General features: G+C 38.0%; 2 protein-coding genes across 2 annotated transcripts; both read left to right on the top strand.

Moving 5' to 3' along the window:
• The first annotated feature begins 6,816 nt into the window (after nucleotides 1-6,816).
• On the top strand, nucleotides 6,817-7,474 carry LOC114259583 (uncharacterized). Its single transcript, XM_082912996.1, has 2 exons — nucleotides 6,817-7,265; nucleotides 7,375-7,474. Exons 1-2 carry the CDS (start codon nucleotides 6,817-6,819, stop codon nucleotides 7,472-7,474), a joined length of 549 nt encoding a protein of 182 aa, XP_082769122.1.
• A 6,596-nt stretch (nucleotides 7,475-14,070) lies between these two features.
• Nucleotides 14,071-22,891, top strand: LOC145819018 (uncharacterized). Its single transcript, XM_082912995.1, has 8 exons — nucleotides 14,071-15,405; nucleotides 15,537-15,949; nucleotides 16,032-16,215; nucleotides 16,453-17,030; nucleotides 20,960-21,586; nucleotides 21,811-22,291; nucleotides 22,333-22,409; nucleotides 22,777-22,891. The coding sequence occupies exons 1-8, from the start codon at nucleotides 14,071-14,073 to the stop codon at nucleotides 22,889-22,891; spliced, it is 3,810 nt and encodes a 1,269-aa protein (XP_082769121.1).
• Nucleotides 22,892-23,641: the final 750 nt, after the last annotated feature.

The raw sequence follows: 23,641 nt of genomic DNA, 5'->3' as shown, positions 1-23,641 counted from the left end.
AAACTATCATCTTGAGAGCTAGACAAGAAAGTTAAAGAAAAGAAAGAGAAATAGGAAGAAAATTAAAGGGAATTCAAATTCATCGTTTTAGACTTGAGTATTTAATGCTTATGTGATTTAGAAAACTTAAATGAGGTGTTTATTGTTAAACTAAGATCGTTATGCTACAATAACTCAGTAAATTCTCTTTCTGAGAGGCTAAGCAAGATTAGTTTGAGTTAAACTTGGCCACTTTAGCAAATGAAACAATTAGGGGCGCAAGCTAATTTGTTCCCAGAACAAAAGAGAGAAGGATGGAGAGGCATAGAGAAAGATAGAAACTTTCTACTTTGAGAGCCAGAAGAGAAAGTAAGAGAAAAGAAGAGGAATTGAAAAAAAAGTCAAAGGGAATTCAAATTCATCCTTCTGGGCTTGAGAATTTAATACTTAAATGATTTAAGAAACCATAAATGTGGTGCTTATGATAAACTGATATCATTAAGCTACGAATATTCAGTAAATTCTATTGCTCAGTGGCTATGCTAGATTAGGTTGAGTTAAACTTGGCCAGTTAAGCGAATGACACATTTACGGGACCCAGGCTAATTAGTTACTAGAACAAAATGGAGAAGCACATAAAAAGTTAGAGAGAAGCTTTCTTCTTGAGAGCTAGAAGACAAATTAGAGAAAATGAAAGAGAAATACGAAGAAAATTGCAGGGAATGCAAATTCATCCTTTTGGACTTAGAATTAAACACTTATGTGATTTTGAAATCCTTAGATGAGATGTTTAAATTGAACTAATATCATTAAGCTACAGTTACTTCGTAAATTCGTTTTCTTAGAGGCTAAGCAAGATTAGTTTGCTTTAAACCTGGCCACTTAAGCTAATGAAATAATTAGGGGCCCAAGCTAATTAGTTCCTAGAACGAAAGAGAGAAGGATAGAGAAGCACAGAGAAAGTTAGAGAGAAACTATCTTCTTGAGAGCTAGACAAGAAGTTAGAGAAAAGAAAGTGAAATAGGAAGAAAATCAAACGGAATTCAAATTCAACCATTTGGACTTGAGAATTGAACACTTAAGATATTTCGAAAACCTTAAATGAGGTGTTCAAGTTAAACTAATGTTGTTAAGTTACAATTATGAGGTAAATTCTCTTTGTTTGAGGCTAAGCAAAATTAGTTTGATTTAGACTTCGCCACTTGAACAAATGAAACAATTAGGGGGCCAAGGCTAATTAGTTTCTAGAATGAAAAAGAGAGAAGGATGGAGAAGAGCCGAGAAGTTAGAGAGAAACCTTTTTCTTGAGAGCTAGAAGAGACAGTTAAAGAAAAGAAACAGAAAGACGAAGAAAATCAATGGGAGTTCAAATTCATCCTTTTGGATTTGAGAATAGAACACTTAGGTGATTTAGAAAACCTTAAATGACAAGTCAAACTAATATCGATAATTACTCAGTAAATTCTCTGTCTTTGAGGCTAAGCAAGATTAGTTTGACTTAAACTTAACCAATAAGGCTAATGGAACAATTAGGGTCCTAAGCTAATTAGTTCCTTGAACGAAAGAGAGAAAAATGGAGAAGCACAGAGAAAGTTAGAGAAAAGAAAGAGAAGTAGGAAGAAAATCAAAGGGAATTCACATTCATCTTTTTGGAGTTGATAATTGAACACTTAGGTGATTTCGAAAATCATAAATGAGGTGTTTAAGTTAAACTAATATCGTTCAGCTACAGTTACTCAGTAAATTCTTTTTCTCAGAGGCAAAGCAAGATTAGTTTGAGTTAAACTTGGCTACTTAAACTAATGGAACAATTAGGGGCCCAAGCTAATTAGTTCCTAGAACAAAAGAGAGAAGGACAGACAAGCACAGAGAAAGTTAGAGCTTTTTTCTTGAGAGATAGAAGAGATAGTTAGAGAAAAGAATGAGAAATAGGAAAAAAAAATCATAGAGAATTCACATTCGTCCTTTTGGACTTGAGAATTGAACACTTGAGCAATTTGGAAAACCTTAAATGCGGTGCTTATGTTAAACTAATATCGTTAAGTTGCAATTACTCAGTAAATTCTCTTTCTTAGATGCTAAGCAAGATTTGTTTGAGTTAAAATTGGCCACTTAAGCTAATGGAACAATTAGTGTCCCAAGCGAATGAAAGAAGGGCAGCATGCAGTGGGACACACACTCTGTATTGCGTGTGGTTTCAATTTTGGGTAGCTTGACATTGGCTGGAGTGCGGCGTGGGTCTGTTCCCGCCTTTGCTAGCTGTATGATGGTTTTTTTTTCCAAGACAACTTGATTGAAAGCAGAGCTGGTTTTTTGAGCTGCAAGATGTTGATGTTGGTAGTTGAAAAGTGTATACACGTGGATGGTTTTGGCCCACGGGTTTGTTATAAAACCAGCAATGGTATATGTGTCGAGGAGTGATTTGAGATGGCGCCAGCCACCATTCAAATGGTGGTAGAGCTTTATTTTTTTGCTAACGTGGTTAATATTTTCTTTATTTGCCTATGTATCTTCCCCAAGTTTACATCTATTATTTTATAGTAGGGGTTACTGGGGGACTAAGAAAATGATATATGGGCAAATTTGTATTTTATTTTGCTATCTTGCTGGGTACCTTGTAGGAGGGTTGTTACAATGGGTTATTTTTATTTGTTTTAGTATACCCCCCCTCCCACCTTTGGGGGGGTGCGAGATTTTTTTGTATTACCTGGGGTATGCCCCTTGTAAATGTGTAATTTTTGTCTTTAATTTATGACTTACCCACCCAAAAAAAAAAAAAAGGGTCCCAAGAGAATTAGTTTCCTAGAACAAAAGATAGAAGGATGGAGAAGCATAGAGAAAGTTGGAGAGAAACTATCATCTTGAGAGCTAGACAAGAAAGTTAAAGAAAAGAAAGAGAAATAGGAAGAAAATTAAAGGGAATTCAAATTCATCGTTTTAGACTTGAGTATTTAATGCTTATGTGATTTAGAAAACTTAAATGAGGTGTTTATTGTTAAACTAAGATCGTTATGCTACAATAACTCAGTAAATTCTCTTTCTGAGAGGCTAAGCAAGATTAGTTTGAGTTAAACTTGGCCACTTTAGCAAATGAAACAATTAGGGGCGCAAGCTAATTTGTTCCCAGAACAAAAGAGAGAAGGATGGAGAGGCATAGAGAAAGATAGAAACTTTCTACTTTGAGAGCCAGAAGAGAAAGTAAGAGAAAAGAAGAGGAATTGGAAAAAAGTCAAAGGGAATTCAAATTCATCCTTCTGGGCTTGAGAATTTAATACTTAAATGATTTAAGAAACCATAAATGTGGTGCTTATGTTAAACTGATATCGTTAAGCTACGAATATTCAGTAAATTCTATTGCTCAGTGGCTATGCTAGATTAGGTTGAGTTAAACTTGGCCAGTTATGCGAATGACACATTTACGGGACCCAGGCTAATTAGTTACTAGAACAGAATGGAGAAGCACATATAAAGAGAAATACGAAGAAAATTACGGGAAATTCAAATTCATCGCTTTGGACTTGAGAATTAAGGACTTAGGTGATTTTGAAAATCTCAGATGAGATGTTTAAATTGAACTAATATCTTTAAGCTACAGTTACTCCGTAAATTCATTTTGTTAGAGCCTAAACAAGATTAGCTTGATTTAAACCTGGCCACTTAAGCTAATGAAACAATTAGGGGCCCAAGCTAATTAGTTCCTAGAACGAAAGAGAGAAGGATGGAGAAGCACAGAGAAAGTTAGAGAGAAACTATCTTCTTGAGAGCTAGACAAGAAGTTAGAGAAAGGAAAGAGAAATAGGAAGAAAATCAAACGGAATTCAAATTCAACCTTTTGGACTAGAGAAATGAACACTTAGGAGATTTCGAAAACCTTAAATGAGGTGTTAAAGTTAAACTAATGTTGCTAAGTTGCAATTACTCAGTAAATTCTCTTTGTTAGAGGCTAAGAAGATTAGTTTGATTTAAACTTCGCCACTTGAACAAATGAAAACAATTAGGGGGCTAAGGCTAATTAGTTTCTAGAATGAAAAAGAGAGAAGGATGGAGAAGTGCCAAGAATTTAGAGAGAAACCTTTTTCTTGAGAGTTGGAAGAGACACTTAAAGAAAAGAAACAGAAACAGGAAGAAAATCAATGGGAATTCAAATTCATCCTTTTGGATTTAAGAATCGAACACTTAGGTGATTTAGAAAACCTTAAATGACAAGTCAAACTAATATCAATAATTACTCAGTAAATTCTCTATCTTTGAGGGTAAGCAAGATTAGTTTGACTTAAACTTGGCCACTTAGGCTAATGATACAATTAGGGTCCCAAGTTAATTAGTTCCTTGAACGAAAGAGAGAAGAATGGAGAAGCACAGAGAAAGTTAGAGAAAAACTTTTATCTTGAGAGCTAGAAAGTTAGAGAAAAGAAAGAGAAATAGGAAGAAAATCAAAGGGAATTCACATTCATCCTTTTGGAGTTGAGAATTGAACACTTAGGTGATTTCGAAAATCATAAATGAGGTGTTTAAGTTAAACTAATATCGTTCAGCTACAGTTACTCAGTAAATTCTTTTTCTCAGAGGCTAAGCAAGATTAGTTTGAGTTAAACTTGGCCACTTAAACTAATGGAACAATTAGGGGCCCAAGCTAATTAGTTCCTAGAACAAAAGAGAGAAGGATGGAGAAACACAAACAAAGTTAGAGAGAAACTTTTTTCTTTAGAGTCATAAGAGATAGTTAGAGAAAAGAAAGAGAAATAGGAAAAAAAAAATCATTTTCGATTTGAGAATTGAACACTTAGGTGATTTTGAAAATCATAAATGAGGTGTTTAAGTTAAACTAATATCGTTCAGCTACAATTACTCAATAACTTCTCTTTCTTAGAGGCTAAGCAAGATTTTTTTGGGTGGATAAGTCATAAAATAAAAGACAAAAAACTTACACCACTAGAAGGGGCATACCCCAGGCCCTAAACCAAGCATTATACAAGAAACAAAAATAAAACCATAAAACCTAGTCAATCCAGTATAATCTCTGATTAACAAAACATATCAACAAAGAGAACAAAATATTAATCTAAACAACCACAGAATAATAGCAAGTAACCAAAATGTGTTCATGGGCCGCATGCAGTTTTGATGAGGAGCACGAACACACCCAATAGCTAAGGAGCAAAAAGCAGAAATAAACACAAAACCATGAACTCCCGTGCAGATCCCACATGGTTAGGCCAATCTACCAAAACACCCTAAATAAAACAAGCATAAAAGAAAGTCATTCTTCACACAAGAGGCGCCTCTAGCAGTCATCAACACGAACACAGCCAGCTTCAAGCTTCGAATGAACCCGAACTGTAGACCAAACCAGGCAGCACCATCCAAGGAGATACTTTGCTGCCATCCCATGCATCCCGAACAGATTTTAGACATTATAATAAATCCTGTCATCCAGCAGATACCAAACAAGATTAAATGCTCCACAATCAAGTAGCAATCAAGAATAAATGACAGGTTACATTTTACACCACACATATAGATGCTCACTACACTCAACCCACAATTATATATGCTCACATCACTCGGAAACAAAGCTCTATATACCTACAAAAGAAAATACAGAGAATATATAAAAATATGTTAGATCCTCTCAGTTTGGCTAGTGATTGTGGGTTAAGTGATTGTTTATTCCTCACAGTATACTAAACCCTCAGAGTATAAGGCACACACTCAGAAATTTGCTTCCCAATGATCCAAGTACCTATATCAATAACAAACATTAGGAAACCCCACAGTATATATGCTAACCACCACTCAACCCTCAGTTTGTGAACTCCCATTCCTCACATCAGCTGCAGCAAGCTTCAACATAGTATGGGGTAATCTCCATGAGCTTAGATACCATCTGTCAGTATGGTGAGACTTCAAATTGGTAATATAAATGGGCCCAATTACAGTCTCCCAAATGAAGAGGCCCATATAACATGAAAAGGCCCGTAGTTAGCCAATGCTTTTTCATAGGCCCTTTTTTTTTTGGGTGAATACTTCATAGGCCCTTTAGACATAGGCCCATCAACACTATGAAAGAAGTGGACACTAGAATGGATCATATTCACGACGGCCCAATACAAATTTAAAGTAAATAAAATAATTTTAATGCGTATTGCAAATCAAGACAAATTATGATACAAAATAATTATTTTACACAATTTTTTTTTATCCAAAAAACCAAAACCAGAACGCACAGCAGGATCTTCTTCATTCACAGTTACGCAACGGATATCAGCGGCATAATGTGTGTCTGCACATCGCTCCATTGTCTGCATGGATGGAGCCATTGCCTGGGTTTCTAATTCGGAAACCGCTTTCAGATCGGCGAATAGAGCATCTTCTTGCCGCTGTAAGGCGTTGATGAGTCGGATTAAATTTTCGGCGTTGTCTTCGTCGACAACAAATAAGGACCAGTGAAACAACAAAAGATTCGGCTCGTATTTTAAAATCAACCGCCTAAATTGACCTAGATCTCCGAGATCCGTTGCAAAATAATTCAAAATCTCCAATTATTTTGGACTAAATAGTTTCCTACTTGCACTTCCCTTTTTAAATCTTTTAATCCTGGTCGCAGATCTGGGAATGGTACGGAGCCCTGTAGCCGACAATACGGCACCAAATGCGGAAGGGAGCACCAATCAGGGGACGACACGTGACGCGGGGGGGAGCATCCCAGTAATATTATAGGGACTCTCCTAGGAGCATATATAACTCACTCACTTACTCTCTTGTACCAGTAAAGTTTTTAGAGAGTGACTTGCGTCATCCGAGAGACTAAGTGACGTCATTGCGAGTGAGTGACTTATGGCCTCAATGCAACGTCGTTTTAGAGTTCAAAACAAGAACATCTTCCTCACATATCCCAGATGTTCTGTACCTAAAGAGAGATTGTTAGAGAAAATTAGAGAGTTGTTCACTAACAGGCCACCAAATTATGTGAGGGTTGCACATGAATTACACGAAGATGGTGAACCACATCTACATGCTCTTGTCCAATTTCCATACCGTTTTCAGACACAGGATGAACGGTTCTTCGACGTTACTGACGATCACACTAATCGCCATTTCCATCCAAATATACAAGGGGCCAATAACCATCAGGTTGTGCTGGAATACATCTCCAAATATGGAGACTACACGGAATGGGGTGAATTCTGTGAGAGGGGTCGCTGCGTTAACAGGGAAAACAAAGAAAATGTATATCACGAAGCTCTTGCAGCCGGAAGTAAACAAGAAGCACTGGTGGCACTGGGGTAAGAAATGGCGATCCAAAATGTTTCTGGTTAAATTATGACAAGTTGTCATCCAATTACGACAGGATTTCATTTACCCCACCATTGCCGTATGTTCATCAATTTACAGATACAGTATGGATCGTTCCAACGGCCATACAGCAATGGGTTGCAGAAAATATAAGCGACGAAACCCAAAGGCCACAGAGGCCCAAGAGAATTATAATTAAAGGCCCCATCTAGAATTGGAAAAACATGTTGGGCCCCGTCTTTGGGCCGCATAATTATTATTCCTTGGGCCTCTTCATGTTTTTGCCTCTCCAACTTTCTCTGTGCTTCTCCATCCTTCTATCTTTTGTTCTAGGAAACTAATTCACTTGGGACCCTTTTTTTTTTTTGGTGGGTAAGTCATAAATTAAAGACAAAAATTACACATTTACAAGGGGCATACCCCAGGTAACACAAAAAAATCTCGCACCCTTCAAAGGTGGGGGGGATACTAAAACAAATAAAAATAACCAATTATAACAACCCTTCTATCTGTGCTTCTCTCTTTCGTTCTAGGAACTAATTAGTCTGGGCCCCTAACTGTTCCATTATTTTAAATGGCCAAGTTTAACTCAAACAAATCTTGCTTAGCCTCTAAGAAAGAGAAATTATTGAGTAATTGTAGCTGAACAATATTAGTTTAACTTAAACACGTCATTTATGATTTTCGAAATCACCTAAGTGTTCAATTGCCAAATCGAAAATGGTTTTTTTTTTCTTCCTATTTCTCTTTATTTTCTCTAACTATCTCTTGTGACTCTAAAGAAAAAAGTTTCTCTCTAACTTTGTCCGTGCTTCTCCATCCTTCTCTCTTTTGTTCTAGGAACTAATTAGCTTGGGCCCCTAATTGTTCCATTAGTTTAAGTGGCCAAGTATAACTCAAACTAATTTGGTTAGCCACTGAGAAAAAGAATTTACTGAGTAACTGCAGCTAAACGATATTAGTCTAACTTAAACACCTCATTTATGATTTTCGAAATCCCCTAAGCGTTCAATTCCCAACTCTAAAAGGATGAATGTGAATTCCCTTTGATTTTCTTCTTACTTCTCTTTTTTTTTTCTTGTCACGCCCCAAACCTGCCCCTAAAAGTTTGGGCATGACCTAATCAGAAATGGACATGTAACCTGGTAACATAACATACGAGGCCTTATCGGAAGCACGAAATATAAAAAAAAAATAATGATACAAATAAACTCCATTGAGCTACTTCTACATGCCAGGATCTCATACATCACATGCATCATAGTGGATAGGTAAAGTCCCAAATTATAACCCGGAGCATTGGTTATATACATACACATATACAGCCCCAGCCCTGTAATTGGGCATACACAAAACATGAAAATTACATACATCAACCTTAGATGGACACTTAAAAACAAGCCAACATCCTAACAGCTAAACAAAATAAATGGCCTTGTATAGTGCTTGGATACACGAAGGTTGACAAAAGAAAGCGGGCATCATGGCTAGGACTGACCACCTGATTGGGGACCTACAGAAACAGACGTAACAGAAAGTGAGCCGGGCTCAGTGAATAATAATACATAAATAAAACGATGCTTAACTTAAAACATAATACATATCAATGCATATAAAAATGCAGAGTTCACATAGTCAGTCTGATTCTGTGCTAAGTACATGACGACCTTAGGCTCAATCCTGCAATATAAACATAATGGCTATAAGCCCATGAAGCGTGGTGGCACGAGGCCCTTGAAACATATGGCACGAGGCCCTTGAAACATGGTGGCTATAAGCCCTTGAAACATGGTGGCATGAAGCCCTTGAAAGATTGGCATGAAGCCCTTGAAAAGTTTGGCACTAAGCCCTTGAAAGATTGGCATGAAGCCCTTGAAAAATTTGTATACCAATCAATCCATATCATGTCATAACATAGCATAAACAGAACGGATAAATAGAACCCAAGTCATATATATTCTTAATTATGCTTAATTCACGAACAGAAATTAGAGTTCATGCTTGCTTATACATGGTACATCCAAGAGCACTAACAATTAATATAACATATTTGATCGTGTAACATACTTGACCTTGTAACATACTTAAACTTGTAACATACTTGAACTTGTAATATACGTGAACTTGTAACATGCGTGAACTTGTAACATGCGTGAACTACGGTATTATTACCCCCCCGGGTAAGGGCCTTGTGCTAAGGATGCCTTAAATACCTTTATAAGGATGCCTTGAATACCTTTACATAAATGGACAATCATTCAGTGATTCAAAACATAACATGTTAGAGATTAGGGCATTTCTTGTCATATCATGTTATTATCGTACGCTTAACGAAGATAGAATAATTCACATTCTCATGAGGGTCACATAAAAATGTTAAACTTTTGCCCTTATGTCGTGGTTTCTGAATAACTTTCAATTCACACAAATACTCATAGCTTTCCAATTATTCTGATTCTTCGAAGGTGTCTACACTAGATAGCCTATAACTGTCTCATATTTATTTAAAATCCGTTCTTCAAGGATGAACAAAATTTCTCTTTATTCCTTAAGAAACGGCGTAGTTCATTTGGTCTATTAATCAGTAGCATATAGAAGCATACACCTTTGTTTGATTGTTCAACATAGTTGACTTGTAATTAAACCGTCTGTTACATCATTCACATGAGTTAACATAGTTAACTTAAGTCTAACAGGACATTCCTGATAATTATTAACAAAAGGTAAGCACATTATACAGATTGAATGATATCAGAGATACGTGAATACCATGGTTCCATAGTGCTTATATGTTCCCTTGGTTCGTCGTGAATCACTATAGCTATTTTGCAAACAACGTTAGTATTCTTTATCAACAATAATAAAATGTACTGCGCAATAATGCCCTTAGATTTTCCAATCAACATACTGTTAACATGCTTATAAGAATCATTAACGATAATTGAACGTACGACTACCGTACTACTACTCACAGTGGTAGGTCTCTGATAGCGGTGGAATGATGTCCTCGTCTTGACCTACAAACATAATGCACATAGCAGATTATGAGAATAAAACCAATCTCTTTTTATTCCTCACCCAATAGCTATGATGGTTCTAGACTCATTATTCCTCCATAGGTGAAGAAACGGTAGGAGAAAGGTTCAGGCGAAGAAACGGTACAAATTCAGTAAACAGAAAGTGAACAGTCGTCACTAATTTGGGCATAACTATTTTTGTACTTAGAATTTTGGAGTGAGACCACCACCATTGGAAACTAGACTTCCAGGGCTTGATTTTAGGCTCAAGAATCACTCAAAACGGAGTCCGAATGCAAAAGATATGCCTATTCAAAGTTACTCAGCATAAGCTGAAACAGGGGTGGCCGCTCGTACGCCCACTTTGGCCGCTCGTACGGCCCAATTCCGCTCGAGCGGAAGAACCCGGCCGCTCGAGCGCCCAAAAACAGAATGAAAACCCATTTTTTCCATCTTCTCCGCACATGCGGCCATGGCCTCCGCACGTGCGCGGCCTGGGCCCTGTTTGGCAGTCCGAATTTCATACAAAACCCCATGTTTGGTGATCATCAACAAGGTCCAAAATAGATTCTTTAACTACTAAAAGATAGCTCAAAAATCATGTAAATAGGGGTACAAACACACAACCATTTGCACATGGATTTGATCTTCTTCACTCTCTCACCATCACAACCCATTTCTCTCACAAATACATACACAATTCATCTCTCAGATAATTGGATGCAAGCATGTAAAATCATAAAGAGTATGTAATTTCCCTCCTATGGTTCAAATTAACACAACTACAACATGATGATCATACTTCTTCAATTCCATAAGTGTCAAACACACACACACACCACAACACAACTCTTACCTTACTTGAACACCCAAGAAATTCATACCCCAATACAAGAAGAGGAGTTAATTAAAGTGAAATTTACATACCTTGTGCCTAGATCTCTCAAATTCCACACCTTCTTTGATGATCTACCTCCCTTTCCCTTCCTCACTTGCTCCCCTAAGCAAACCCTTATTTCTCTCCAAGAGGTGTTTCACACTTTTTGATCAAGGCTCAAGAGGACTTAGGTGTATATATTCATAAATAAAAGCATATAGGACAAAAGTCAATCGTTTAATCATTCCGAAATTGAAATTTCGTAAACATACTTAATATTACCTAAAAAATATGCTGATCACAGATATATAATCAATTTTAGATAATTAAGCCGTTAAGGCTTCCAATTTCTGATTCAACCATTCTAGATATAACAGATTCTTTTCTTGTTAAACAGATAGACATCCTTAAACATGGATTTCACTTACTTAACCTTAATTTCTCATGAGATTTTACAGTAAACATTTAAAAGCACAAAACGAGGACTGAAAATATATCAGAAAACATGCGCGAGGGTCGGGTTATTACACTCTCCCCCCCTTAAATAAGTTTGGTCCTCCAAACTTGTTGTACTATGCAGATCTGTTATAGAAGCTCATGTAATTCTTCAGTCCAAACAATTCACAGGTTAACTAGAGGTTCCTCACTATTAATGTAAAAAAAAAAAACCTCAGTCTTACCCGCTTATTCCATTCTGCTATAGATGTACAATTCATTTCTCCTTGCGAACCATACACAGGGGAATTCAATATTTATCACAGTTAGTCAAAAGTCCTTGTCATAATAAACATTTTATCGTTTTAATCAATTGGTTGTTGTGTAAAAAATAAAACATCCGTTCCCTATCTTTATTTCATACGATCCTATGTCGAATGAGACGAAACTACATGAATTCATTGCGGAATATTCCCAAACACAAAACATACAATCGGAAGTACAAAAATATAGTAGATTCCATTTCTCTAGGTACAGAGTTCATACATTTCACAGCATACGTTAATTTCAATCACAGTATGTTCTTTACTATGTTCGTACCCAGATTGACCCGACATTAATAGTTTATATACAAATCTCATTACTTAGTAATTCTCAATAGGAGTCACTTAGAGATAAGCTGATAACCCCAAACTGTACATTACTCCGACAAACATACTAAGTCGCGTAGGCATGTAGCCACCAGCTTTACAATTGTTCTTAGTATTCTCTATGTCTGAAAGCATATCAAAGTTATATCGTTACCTTGCTTCAAAACTATATTGAGTACTTTGACAAGGTCAGAAAAATGGGAAAAAGGATCCCAGTCAATATCGTTAATTCTTCATAGTTTCACTCTTAAACATATTAGCACAAAGGGAACCATATTCCAAATTAAATAATTACGGTGTTACCAAGGCAAATAACATACAGCTTTGTAAATGCATACAGACATAGTTATGTCATCATAAGTCCAAATCTGAACAAGGGAACCACTTAAAACCAAAATCAAAACTCGAATTCAAAATCATGCTTAACTACTTAATCGTACCATAAGGTGTAACATCCTCTCTTAATAAGCATTTCTTCTTGTTACAGCACAAATTAATTTGGCCATCTAATATCAGAGTTAGAATTCTTATCTAGATAAGTTCAATAGGACAGTAAATCGATTCGAAATCATGTTGCGCATATTATACAACTCTGAATAAGCAAATCAAAAGAGGTAAATGTCCAGTACATATCGTTAACTTACCATCCATACTTCCCTCACTTTCCCATCAGAAGTTGTTCGTAATTTCTCGGCTTACAAAATCATCTTAGTTATAACTTGTTTCAAAATCATAGTTCATAATGCGTGACCAACTCGGTGCAAGCTTAATAGTCACTTTCCTTATCTATTTTAGCCATCAGCAAGAACAAACTTACATTCAATTAACCTCTCACATAATTCTAAGGAGAATCACTGCGGACATAATTCAACGATCATACAAACACAACGTATCAGAATACCTAACACAACAACTTTTCAAAATCATAAGTCTAAATATTATTAATATGTAGTGGTTAAGCAATTCGTCTCAACAGATGATAGGTAACTATCAATCCAAAATAACAACTGATAACATAAGCATATAAATTGCCTTACCAATCGTTGTCCCTTTTCATTCTATTTAACCTGACGGAGGTAGGATCCTTCGGGTCCTCTATCCTTATTCTCGCCATGTTCTGCACAACAATCACAATATACACAAGGAATGTCCAATCGACGTAGATCAGAATCGTTAGCGTTAACAGATTACATTTAACATTGCCATCATTTTCTTTCATATGCATTAAGAATGTCATGCATGATGCCTAAGTCTTTTCTAGACATCCTAAAGCTCAATGGATTCGTGTGTGAGATGGCAACTCGTGCTCTGATACCACTTGTCACGCCCCAAACCTGCCCCTAAAAGTTTGGGCATGACCTAATCAGAAACAGACATGTAACCTGGTGACATAACATACGGGGCCTTATCGGAAGAACGAAATATAAAAAAAAAAATAATGATACAAATAAACTCCATTGAGCTACTTCTGTATGCCAGGATCTCATACATCACATGCATCATAGTGGATAGGTAAAGTCCCAAATTATAACCCGGAGCATTGGTTATATACATACACATATACAGCCCTAGCCCTGTAATTGGGCATACACAAAACATGAAAATTACATACATCAACCTTAGATGGACACTTAAAAACAAGCCAACATCCTAACAGCTAAACAAAATAAATGGCCTTGTATAGTGCCTGGATATCTCCTGCCAAGATAATTGGGGCCAACTAGAATTAAGTTTCAGCGATGGGTTAGTGAGAGAAGCTCTGACATCTCTCTAGAAAACCTTTGTTTTCTAGGGTTCAATACCTCATTGATTGCCGATGCTCGGAGTTAATGCTTTCCCTCGTAAAACCATTGAGAGTGTTAATGTTTCTATTAGTTCCTTAGATTCACTTACTATGAACGAGAGATCTCCTCTTTTGGATGGTTCTGAGTTAGAGAAACGAAAAGACAAAACAGAAGTTAACACCATGGAGGCATCGTTGGCAAAAGCGAGTTCGCATCCACATAGTGTGACCCTCGAATCCGGAGTCGAGTTAGGAGAAACAGTGGAGCGTGATTTGGTTATGGAGATACCCAATCCCACGAACATTGGGGAGATTGAGCAGATCGTTGTGGTAGAGTTGTCTCGAGGACGATTTGAAAGGGTAGATCGAGCTTTGGAAGTTCAGATCGGAGCTGTTGCTAACACTCATAGTGATACGGATCGATTGGTAAAGCTTAAAGCCCCAATGATCCTTGCAGACATATCTGCTGGTAGAGATGTTGACCCTTCGACTCCGATCGGGCAGATCTCAAACCCTAGATGGTCCGAAAGTGAGGATATTGAAGGTAATCGCTTTCAATTCCTTCCTGATAGTCTCGATGTTGCTAGAAACAGAGGAGAAGCGAGGAATCATACCACTCTTGGTGAAGCTGAGGGGGGTAGTGCTGTTAATCCTAATCAGTTTGATGGCCGTGGAAGGGGTGGTGGAAACTACCGTGGGGCTCGAGGGGGCAGAGGGGGAAATGGAGGAAGGAGACCAGTGGAAGTAGGCGGCCCTAATCAGCCCATTCCGAGGACGTGGGCTAATGTAGCTTCTGCATTGACTCGTTCCAGCATCAAGCTCAGGTATATTCCCCCAACCGTTGTTGAAGATAGTGTTGTGGTCAATATGCCTAAGAGATCTGATCCCTTAGAAAAATGGGACTCCTGCCCAGTAGGATATTTCATCGACAAGGGTGTTGGATATAACTACCTTCGTAATAGTGCATTTGGATTGTGGAAAAATAAGGGTCTGAAGGAAGTGTTAACTAATGGGGATGGATTTATGTTCTTTATCTTTGAATCCCCTGAATGCTGTAGGGAGGTGCTTGAGGAGGGGCCGTGGTACATTGGAGGCTATCTTCTAATCCTTAAACAATGGAAAAGGATGATGAAGCTAGCCAAAGAAAAAGCCACTAAGATCCCGGTCTGGGTTAAGCTCTTTAATATCCCTTTGGAATACTGGGATCCTGATGGTCTCAGTAGGGTTGCAAGCGCCATTGGCAATCCCCTCTGCATGGATCAGCTTACGGCAAGAGGGACGAGGGTGGCTTTTGCGAGGATTTGTATTGAGATAGAGGCAACCTCTAAATTGCCTACTTATTTTCAGATTCGATGTGATGATGAAGCAGTGTTAATCCGTGCTGAATATCAAGGGCTGCCATCCATTTTGCCAACACTGTCAGATCTTTGGCCATGATACTCAGAAATGTGTGTCTAAACAGGTAGCTCACTTAATTTCTCTTCAAAAAAAACACTAAGGAAACACTTGAGGGGCAAGAGGAGGGTTGGACTACAGTTAACTCAAAAGGTAAGAGGAAGGTGGGGGACCCGAACCCAGCAGAAAATGTGGAAGCCTCACTTCCACCCCCAGCTCCTGCTATTCCCTCACCAACAGCTCCCCCAGTGGAGAGTTCTATTCCAGCTGTGGGAACTAGTTCATCAGAAGAAGAAATAGGGTTAGGGGGAAATGAAGTGCCAATGTTTCCTGAGAGTCTTCTGGAGATTACCAAGTTGGTTCTACCGCAAGCTGCAGATCTAATAGACACTTTGATTGCTGATACTGTTCCAGCAAAAATGAGTACCCCAGGTGCGGCTTCTGTCCATAAGTCAACACAAGCTCAAGGAGGTAAAAACTCTGGCAAAGGTAATAGCAGCCAGAGGAAGAAGAAAAAGTAATTGCTATTTCAGTTGGTTGAGGGATGTTGTTTTGTTTTTGTTTCCAATGACTGTAAAAATTGCTTCTTGGAATGTTAGAGGGTTGAATGACCCTTCTAAACATAAGGACCTTAAAAAGCTGGTGTTTAATGAAGAAATCCATGTCATTGGTGTTTTGGAGACCAAAATTAGACAAACTAATGAAAATAGTATTTTTGAAAAATGTTTTGGCAATTGGTCTTTTTTGTCTAACTCCCAACCAACTGAAACTGGTAGGGTTTGGGTGTGCTGGAATAATGAGATCTGTGATGTTAAAATGTATTCAAAGTCTAGTCAGCACATCTTTTGTGAAATTTTGGTTTTGGCTACTAAAACAAGCTTCTTTGCTACTTTTGTGTATGCTGATAATAAACATCTTGTGAGGAAAATTTTTTTTGAAAATATGCACCAAATCTCCCGTAGTAAGTCCAATTCCCCTTGTTTATTCCTGGGGGACTTTAATGCCATTAGACACCGTTAGGAAAAAGTGGGGGGATCTTCTGTTTGGTCCAATGAGAATGAGGAATTCAACTCCTATATTATCTCTTCTGAGCTGACCGATCTCTCTTATGGAGGCTGTCAATTCACTTGGGCTAATAAGAGAGGTGCTGGGGACTACATAGCTACTAAAATTGATAGGGTTCTTGTTAATGAGGTTTGGCTTGATAATTTTCCAGGATCTAGTGCCTCGTTTCTTCCATCTGGAATTTCTGATCATTCTCCGGCTGTGGTCAATATCAGTGATTCTATAAAATCATTCAAAAAACCTTTTAAGTATTTTGACTTTTGGTCTAAGCATCCAGAGTTCTTAAATTGTGTGTCTGCCACTTGGGACCAATTTATTAGAGGTGTCCCTATGTTTAGGGTTTGTCAGAAGTTGAAACAGCTTAAACCAGCCCTCAAATTGTTGAACAAGAGAGATTTTAGTGATATCTCTGTTAGAGTTAAAGTTTCTAAGGCGAATTTGGAATCTGTCCAGATTAAGCTTGACAAAGATCCTTTAAACCTTAACCTTCAGGAGCAAGAGAGGGAGGAGCATAGGAATTACTTGGGCTATCTGTTTGATTATCTGCTTTGGAAATTAAATTGAAGGCCTTATCGGCCACAGAACCCGAAATTGATTGCGCCATTGTGATTGGCATAATTGTTAGAGCCTACGGTGAAATTTAATTGAAAAATTGATTCGGGCCAGATTAAATTGATTAGTTAATGAATTAGCGCCATATTATTTATTATTATTAAACTTGACTAGTGGGCTCATACATAAGGGTCATTACACTTCAATTCCTTCCCTTTTTAACACTTTGGCTGATATTGAACTCAAATAGAGAGAGGGAGGGTCGGCCTTAAAGAGAGAAGGAAGAGAATTGTGTGGTTTTGGCTCGAGACTTGGGAATCTTGAAGATTAAGTCCAAGAATTGACTAGAGTTGGAAGATTAAGGCTCCTAGGTGAGTAACCAGCTAATGGTTCATGGATTTTTGTTTGTAATTTGTAAATTCAAGGTTGAATGATGCTAAGGAATATGAAATGAGTTGGTCTTGAAGAATTGGGAGCCAATGTATACATGCATGTAGGAGATTGCCATGGATTGCATGTTTAAGTTTGAAATTTGTATGAGCTAGCATGTATAATGTTGAATATGGAGGTTTGGGCGTTAATCTTTACATACATGTATAATTTTCATGGATTCCACAATAATAGGTGTCACTTGCATGTTTTGAAATGGGATTGAAGTCAAAAATCTGCATGCATGTTTGATTTTTGAAGAAATGAAGCCTATGTGAAGTTTGAAACATATGGGTTTTTGCTTATGATAAAGAAATGAGAGTTGATTGAGAATTAGATGTTGATTTTGAATAAATTGATGTAATAACCTTACACTCTCATGCAATATAATGTGCTAATATGCTTTTGGGACCAAAATCATGAATTGAGACCTTTGAACATCGAATTTGAACTCCAAGAACAGTTCTGGAATTTCCAAAAAGTTTGATTACCGCTCGAGCGAGAAAACCGCCGCTCGAGCGTGAATTTCATGCTCCCAGCACTTTTTGCAGACATGGTGTCCGCTCGATGGGGGAGTTCACGCTCGAGCATGGAGCCATGTAGAGAGGCCTTCCGCTCGAATGCTAGAGTTCGCGATCGAGCGGAATTTTGAGGCATCCAGTACTTTTGCAGGCCTTAAGGGTCCGCTCGAGTGGGGAAGTCCACGCTCGAGCGGGGACCCTGTTTTCTGAAATTTTGAAAATGCATTATGTGTTCTGTTTTCCGTTCCCTTTCACTTCTAAACACTCTTAGGCATACATTGAGCATTGTAATTGAATTAAAGAGATAAGAATGAAACCTAAAGAGGAAAATGTGAATTTTGAACGGATTGAATTGTTAGTGACCCTTTTATGTTCATGGCATGTGTAGGGTCGAGTTCCAGGGCAAACCAATCAACCGATCACTGTGAGTAATATCTTATTAAGATATTTGAAATATACTGTTGTCCAATTGTCTACTTATATGTAAGTTATGTAAGTTCATTAGTTTGAATGGCGAACAACGATTGACATAAATGATTAGGCCGAAGGCCGATTGACATGAATGATTGGGCCGAAGGCCGATTGACATGAATGATTGGGCCGAAGGCTGATTGACATAAATGATTGGGCTGAAGGCCGATTGACATAAATGATTGGGCCAAAGGCCATTTGCTATAACTGTTTCAATAATTGCTTATGTATCTTTTTATTGATATTATTCACTGGGCATTCGCTCACACTCATTCATGTACATGTAGGTGAGCCAAGGGACGTCCAAAACCAGCCCCGGTGAATTATGAGAAACAGTCAGAGTTCTGAAGACTCAGCCCAAAAGTCTCACGCATGAGACTATCTTCGCCCTTTTGTCCTCTGTTTATAGTTTTGTTTTGTTGGCGAAATCATCGGACCATTGTTGTATTTAAGTCTTGGGTTGACTGACTTAAATCTGGATGATCCTGTATGTACAGCATTTTATATTAGTACACATTCTGATGTGAGTTATTAACATATAAATGTTTAAAATGTTATGGTGTGCATATAAGCACAGTTCTATGGACAAAGTTTTAAATTGCTTCCGTTTGGCCCCTTTTACTCTGATGAGTTTTGGCTTATTTGGTTTAAGGTCGTAGGTAACCTCGTGATTACTGGCCGGTTATGGCCTTAGCCCATAGGGGCGGGTTCGGGTCGTGTCAACTCCTCACAGCCGTGACATCCTAGCCACTTAACAAAGCCATAATAGAGGAAAAAATCTACCCCACGACACATCCCGACAGAGTCACACGAAGCTACTCTGTGCTTCTCCATCCTTCTATCTTTTGTTCTAGGGAACTAATTCTCTTGGGACCCTTTTTTTTTTGGGTGGGTAAGTCATAAATTAAAGACAAAAATTACACATTTACAAGGGGCATACCATAGGTAATACAAAAAAATCTCGCACCCCCCAAAGGTGGGGGGAGGGGGGTACTAAAACAAATAAAAATAACCAATTATAACAACCCTCCTACAAGGTACCTAGCAAGATAGCAAAATAAAATGTAGATTTTCCCATATATCATCTTTTCATCCCCAAGTAACTACCATAAAATAATAGATGGAAACTTTGGGAAGATATATAGGCAAATAAACAAAATATTAACCACGTTAGCAAAAAAATAAAATTCTTCCACCATTTGAATAGTGGCTGGCACCATCTCAAATTGCCCTCCAACACATATACCATTGCTGGTTTTATAACAAACCCGTGGGCCCAAACCATCCACGTGTATACACTTTTCAACTACCAACATCAACATCTTGCAGCCCAAAAAACCAGCTCTGCTTTCAATCAAGTTGTCTTGCAAAAAAACCATCATACAGCTAGCAAAGGCGGGAAGAGACCCACGCCGCACTCTAGCCAATGTCAAGCTACCCAAAATTGAAACCACACGCAATACAGAGTGTTTGTCCCCTGCAAGGTGAACTCCCATCTTCCATCCGCTTGGGACACTAATTGTTCCATTAGCTTAAGTGGCCAAGTTTAACTCAAACAAATCTTTCTTAGCATCTAAGAAAGAGAATTTACTGAGTAATTGCAACTTAACGATATTAGTTTAACAATATTAGTTTACTGTGTTTGAGGATACTGTGTTTTTTGCCATCTTTGCCTATGCTGAAAATAAAAATGAGTTAAGAGTCCCTTTTTTGATGAGATGAGTACCATTGCTAAACTTCACCACAGATCCCCTGTTATCTCTTTAGGGGATTTTAATGCTATCGGGCTCTCCCACCAAAAAATAAGGGGTAGCTCTGTCTGGAATAATTCTAAGGAAATCTTCAATGTGAAGATTCCGGATGCTGAGTTGGACGATTTGTTATATAAGGCTGTCAATTTCCTTGGTCCAACAAAAGAGGGGAAGGAGATTACATCTCCTCTAAATTGGATAGGGTTTTGGTCAATGAATCTTGGCTTGAGTTTTATCCTAATTCTTTTGCTAATTTCCTGCCTTCTGGTGTGTCTGACCATTCTCCTGCTATCGTGACTTTGAGTCCTAATCTCCCAAGCTCCAAAAAACCTTTAAAATTTTTTGATTTCTAGGCTGACCATGGGGATTTTATTCCTAAGGTTGATGAGGTTTGGAGACAATCTATAAAGGGCTCTCCCATGTTTAGAATTTGTCAGAAGTTGAAAATGCTGAAACATATCCTCAAAGGTCTTAATAAGACAGATTTTAGTGACATCTCTACCAGAGTTGCTCACGCTAAATCTCATTTAGAGTCCACCCAAACCAAACTTGATAGAAATCCTTTGAATCCTGATCTTCAGGGTGAGGAGAGAACTGCCTATGCTTTTTTTTGGGTGAGGAGAGAACTGCCTATGCTAAGTATGTGGAACTTAGTAAAGTGGAGGAAAGTCTTGCTTATCAAAAATCTAGAGTTCAATGGCTGGGATTGGGTGACAGAAATTCTAAATTCTTCTTTAGAACCATCAAGGGTAACATAAATAAGGGGAGAATTAGCAGTGTGTTGCTCAGTAATGGGCATAGAGTTACTAAGAGTGAGGATATCTACAATACCTTCGTAGATTCTTTTGCTAACCTTTTTGGGATACCCTTTTTTGATAATTATAATGGCTATGAAAGAATCAATAATCTTGTTGCTAATAGAGTCACATCTGATCAATATAGTGTCCTAGCTAGAGAGGTTACTGATAAGGAGATTTGTGATGCCTTTTGGTCTTTAAAATCTAATAAAGCTCCTGGTCCTGATGGTTTTTCAGCTGGTTTTTTCAAAAAATCTTGGGAGGTTGTGGGTAAAGAGATCGTTAATGCTGTGAAATCTTTCTTCAAGTCTGGTGAGCTCCTCCAAGAAATTAACAGTACCACTATTGCTCTCATACCTAAAGTCCCTAATCCTGAGAGAGTTAGTGAATACAGACCTATTTCTTGTTGTAACACTCTGTATAAGTGCATTTCTAAGATCCTTGCTGACAGAATCAAGGTTGTCATCCCTGATCTTGTTAGCCCTGTGCAGTCTGCCTTTGTCCAAGGTAGGAGAATTTCTGATAACATCTTTTTGTCTCAAGAGATTATAAGAGGTTATCATAAGAAGTCATCCACTAACCCACCAAAAAAAAAAAAAAAAGAAGTCATCCACTCCTAGGTGTGCTATGAAGGTGGATATCATGAAAGCCTATGATAATGTGAGATGGGATTGTGTTTTGGATATTCTTAGAGCTATGGCTTTCCTCCTAATTTCCTAATTTCATTAAGTGGATTAAGGCTTGCATGACAAGCCCTTCTTTTTCCATCTGTATCAATGGGAGTCTTCATAGGTATTTCAAAGGGGCTAGGGGTCTTAGGCAAGGTGATCCCATGTCTCCTTACCTTTTTGTTCTTGTTATGGAAATCTTGGCCAGGATCTTGGTTGAAAAATCTTCTCATCCTAAGTTTAAATTCCACTGGAGATGTGAGAAAACTAAAATGGTGAACCTGTGCTTTGCTGATGATCTCATGATCTTCTGTAAGGGTGATCCTTTTGCTGTTAGAGCTATCAAAGAGGGCCTTGATGAGTTCCAAAACCTGACTGGTCTCTCCCCTAGTCCTGGTAAAAGCCACATTTTCTTCTCTGGCTGTGAAAAGAAACTTAGAGAAGAGATCATTCAAATTGTTCAATTCAAGGAGGGATCTCTTCCTATTAGATATTTAGGTGTTCCCTTGATTTCTACCAAATTGAAAGCTACTGATTGTAACCAATTGATTGAGAGAATCACTGAGAGGATAAAAGTTGGACCAATAAATGCCTCACATTTGCTGGTGGAGCCCAATTGATTCAATCTATTCTTTTTTCCATGCAGGTTTACTGGTCCTCCTTATTTATCTTGCCTAAAAAGATCATCAAAGCCATCGAAAACCTTTTCAGATTCTTTTTCTGGTCTGATAATGATCTTAAAACTCATGGTACCAAAGTTTCTTGGGAGAAAATTTGTTATCCTAAAAATGAAGGGGGTTTAGGTTTTAAATCTTTAGATGTTTGGAACAAAGCAGCTATAGCTAAGCACATCTAGTTCCTATTTTCTAGGGGTGAGGAGTCAATGTGGTGCCAATGGGTCAAAATCATGTTTGCTCAAAGGCAAAATTTTTTGGAGGGTTAAAATGCCTAGTGACCCCTCCTGGGTTTTGAAGAAAATTTTGTCCCTTAGGCCCATTATTTATCCTTTGTTTAAGCATGAAGTGGGGGATGGGGTTAATATTTTTTTGTGGTTTGATAATTGGCATCCCCTTGGGTCCTTGTGGACCAGGTTTGGGGATAGAATTGTGTATGATTCTGCTCTTGGGTTGGATTCTAAGGTCAAGGAGATTGTTGATAATGGTAACTGGAAGTGGCCTAGTGTGTCTTCTTGGGAGATTAAGTAATTAATTGATAGTACCCCTTCCAGTTTTACCCCTAAGTCTAGGAATGATTCTGTTAGGTGGCTGCCATCTCTTTTTTTTGGGTGAATAAGACATAAATAAAAAACAGAGATTACACAGCTACAAGGGGCATATCCCAAGACCTAACAAAAACTATACAAGAACAAATGAAAGAAACCAAAACACTCAACCAGCAAACAAAACCAAAATAAAAACAGGACAAGAATAACTATCAAGACTCAAAAATGGAGAAAGGAAAGCATAACATTGGAAGATTACAAACCCCCAAAAATGTGTTCATGAGCCGCATAAATTCGAATGAGGACCATGAACACATCCAAACAACGACCCATATTTGTAACAAACCAGCCCACAAAACAGCTAAAACCAGCAGAAAACACAAAACTAGAAACCATGTACATCCCACACAGCTAGGCCAAAAGGAATGACAACCCAACAAAACATTCATAGTCCAAACACAGTACATTAAAATAAAAATAAAAGAAAGACAAGTATCCACAAAGGCGCTACAAGCAGCCATCACCAAGTGCCAAAAAACTCGAACACCCAAACTGTCCAACATCTTAGTGCCATCAAACCCACAACAATCCATACAGCCCCAATAGAGCTCAAACATTGTAGTAACCCCAGTATACATCCAACCCAATCTGCCCAGCATAGGAGTATCATCACAGCCACAGCCATCAGACGAGTAGCATATATCCCTATCCAGACAGCCACCGTGGTGCTTAA

Source organism: Camellia sinensis, chromosome 2, assembly GCF_055761805.1.
Source record: "Camellia sinensis isolate YWXY chromosome 2, ASM5576180v1, whole genome shotgun sequence".
In the NCBI taxonomy this organism is placed as follows: Eukaryota; Viridiplantae; Streptophyta; class Magnoliopsida; order Ericales; family Theaceae; genus Camellia; species Camellia sinensis.
This window is presented reverse-complemented; position numbering and strand designations above follow the sequence as displayed.